Source organism: Primulina eburnea, unplaced genomic scaffold (genome assembly GCF_022965805.1).
Source record: "Primulina eburnea isolate SZY01 unplaced genomic scaffold, ASM2296580v1 ctg739_ERROPOS11973397, whole genome shotgun sequence".
NCBI lineage: Eukaryota > Viridiplantae > Streptophyta > Magnoliopsida > Lamiales > Gesneriaceae > Primulina > Primulina eburnea.
Window position 1 is genome coordinate 1,117,936 of NW_027331510.1, and position 3,588 is coordinate 1,121,523.

General features: G+C 36.1%; 1 protein-coding gene across 1 annotated transcript; it reads left to right on the plus strand.

The window, feature by feature from the left end:
• Nucleotides 1-367: 367 nt before the first annotated feature.
• On the plus strand, nt 368-3,260 carry LOC140821783 (uncharacterized). Its single transcript, XM_073182386.1, has 2 exons — nt 368-1,718; nt 2,650-3,260. Exons 1-2 carry the CDS (start codon nt 1,214-1,216, stop codon nt 2,703-2,705), a joined length of 561 nt encoding a protein of 186 aa, XP_073038487.1. The 5' UTR covers nt 368-1,213; the 3' UTR covers nt 2,706-3,260.
• Nucleotides 3,261-3,588: the final 328 nt, after the last annotated feature.

Genomic DNA, 3,588 nt, shown 5'->3' on the forward strand with positions numbered 1-3,588 from the left:
GAGTCATAAAAATGTTTACATGAGTGAATCATGCAAGAAAGCATATTTTTGCCAGAATCGCAGACGACATATGTGAACAGGGGAACAAAGTGGGAAGGAAGCCTAGGTTTTGGGATGGAATGGGAAGGGTTTCTCACAATTTTTTTAATTATAAATTGTGGATTATTTTTATGTCCTTATATGTACATAATGGTAAATCTATCACACACACATTTATTAATTAACACAAAGGGTGCAAATATCAGAGAGCAAACACAGCGAAAGTAACTCCAAATATCCCTTAATTTTCTTTGCTGATAGATATTCTTTTAAAAAAAATATGGACATATTCACATTTATTATTTAAATTTAAATAAGACAAAAACAATCGCTTGTGTATGATGGCCGCACCCCACACGACTTTTCTTCTATTTTCTTGTTTCTGATAACTTTGGGGAAGGATAACGGAGAGAAAATCGGAGAAGGGGTCGTCAAAAAATGGATTTCTTTGAAAGATAGCATCAAATTTAATTTCTGCATCTCTCTTTTAACTTGCATCCCAATTTTCCTCTGGAAGTTGGGTTTCCGGTGATATTACTGTTTGATTTTGTTCAATCTTGGATATTATTTCCGCTTCCCCGGTGATCACAGCGTTTGATTTTAATTCAAAATTTTATAAAGCTGAGGCCTTTATGGGTGGACAAAAGGGTCTTTCAGTACCATCATCTTCAATAATTTCCTTGCTTTTTCCTCTGGAATTTTGATTTCCTTGAGTATTTGGTGTTGGATGACTCTTTGAACTGTTGACGAAGTCCGCTGTATTCAATCGAGGCTATCTTCGGATATGTTACCTCATTTGAGTTTGATCTTTATATGTAAATATGGTAATGATGTTATGCCTGTCGACATGATTATTACATTTAATCACTGCTGAAAATTATTTTTCAACTCTTCAAAATTTTGTAACTCGGGCATTTGAAAAGGACTAGTTCCCGATCATTTGAAACTGGTATTCATACCAAAGACTTGTGGCTATTTCTTGCTCTGGATATTTTATTGTTGTTCGATGCATATATTGGAGCTTAGATCTGATTGGTTGAAAGTTCTATCTTCTGTTCTTTTGTATGAAGCTTCAAAGTTTCCGATTCCTTTGAGCTTGCTATTTCATTGATTCTACTTGTATATACACGTAATATCATTTTTCTTGTGTTCTTTGAGCAAAAGAGGACAAGATATGGCTGTTTCTTTCACTAGATTGTCGTGGCTATGGTTGGGTGGTAAAGAAAAAGAGCAAGTATCGAATGGGTCACTTGCTAGTTCATTAAATTCGTTAAGTGACTGGGGTTTAGGATTGAGAGGAGAACCAGAAAGCTTGAAGTTTAACTCTGTGAGGGGGGTTGATAAAAGAATGCCGTCTTCAAGTTCCTGTAGGAAAGTGAAGAAGAAATGGAAGAGTAGGGAGGAGAGGAGCAGGAGCATTGATAAAGAATATGATGTGGTGTTGGTGCCGTCTGATGGGGTTGGTTTATCGGGATCGGAGACGGATGATTCGGATTGGTCGATTGGGTGGCTAGAGCCACACGCTCCTGGTTTCCAGAGTGATGAAGAGGCTGATGATAGCTTTGCTGTGTTAGTTCCTTGCTATAGGCATGATTGCAAGACTTTAGAGGAGAATAGTGAGGAGCCTAGTGTTCCATTCTTGAGTGCCATTAAGAACGTTCCAAATGGTTATTCTGCTGGTAAGAGCTTGGGATTGTATGAAGAAATTGGATATCTTTGGCTGCTTTCATGTATCTCTTATTCGATTCTTTTTCCTGTTTTGCATCTTCTGATTTGTCTTTCCTTTGCTATTTACAATTTGGGTTTGGTTTGGATTTGGGAAATAAGACATTTGTATGCTTGCCGTGCCGAAGTAACTAAATACCCCTGCTTATTTCATCTTCCGTACAATGTTTTGATCGTTGTTGGGTACCTTTGGATTTATCGAATACTCTATAATTACTTTGAGAAAGTACAGAATCAAAGGTTAAGTGATTTAGTTTTTTCCCTGCCATCTAACTAGGATTTGCATTTTTGGATTTTTAAAGAAAACCATGGTTTTGTGCAGATTACTGACCGTGTTAGCCCCAAGCAAAAAACTTGTTAGAATACAATTAGCCAGCCATAGAGCAGAAGAATTGGTATTATGGTCTGTTGCGTGCTCTTTTTTAAATTGGTTTTTAGGATTACAATGTTGAATGGGTTGCGTGATTGCATGCTTTATTCCCTTCAAACCTTGTATGCCTGGCTTCCCAGTGAGATTCAACTCATGTTCTTCTGAATCTCTACTGAAGACTGATTTTGGCCATCATTTTCATAGCCAACAAATGGGAGAACCCTTAAAAAGAACAACTAGCTTGTAATTTGTCTGACACTAGTTTAAACTGGCTCCTTGTTTAATGTTTCAAATGTTGTTATTCTTACTCTTTTGGAACCATTTAATTTATATGCATCGGTTTATGCCTTATATGTTATTTGTTTTGAAGCCATACGCATCTAATCTATTTTTATAGCGTATCGTGTTTGGTACTTTGTCACCATAGTGTTGGGGGAAAAGACATATTTGTTTCTCGTATATTATTAACTTTTTTCCTGCATTTTGATAAACTGAAACCGATTTTTTATTTTCAGTTTCAGAAGGCAAGAAGTACATGGAGCAGTGGCTGTCATCTCTTCAGAATTTTTGAAGCCGCCATAGCTTTTGACCATACTTGATCGTCGACCACATTTGTCATTCATTCTATTCTTGTTGAAATTAACCAGGACACGGTTTTAAGGCTGAACTTGCGGAGAGATGCATCGTGGGGTAAACTTGATTCGTCACTCCAACTTTCAGACGATTGGGTGGTTCAATATGTTCTTCGGGATCTTGGCAATAGGTTCTCATGTCAACTGTGGCTGGTTGAAACTTTGCCATGTCTTGCTGATTGGTTATCGTAATTAAACAACCATTGTGAATTTGTACCAAGTGCTAACACCTTAAACTTTATGGTGTAAATATATTTGTGAAGATGCCGAATGATGGAACAAAGCTATCAATACCTGTTTCATTTCTGGTTTCTGTTTGCGCAAGTCAGGATGGATAACTGGGATTTGATCCAATAGAGGCTTGTAAAGTTCTAAATTTCATATCTGATATCTTTATGGTGTAAATATTTTGGTGAAGTCTTTCTTTTAGAGTCGAAAGTTCTAAATTTCATATCCAACTTGTCTGAGAATGAAGCAACTATTGTTGAATTTTATGTGACATTGAATTTAATGTATTAGTTTATGAAATTATAAGTTTTGTTCCCCAAATTAATTAATCTCAATCCCTGAACTTGTACTAGAATTGAGTTTTATTTATTCATTCACACATTAAGAATAAACTACTGTATCAAAAGTTTTATTTATTTATGGATATAGAAAATTGTGCATTTTATGAATATGGCATCTCATCTTGCTTCCACGATACCCAATCTCGACAAAGAAAATTCAAGTACAAGTCACATTCGGCCATCTGATACAGAAGAAACTGATATCACTCGCAGAGATGGATCGAAATTTGTGATTTCACATTGTGGTTTAAAG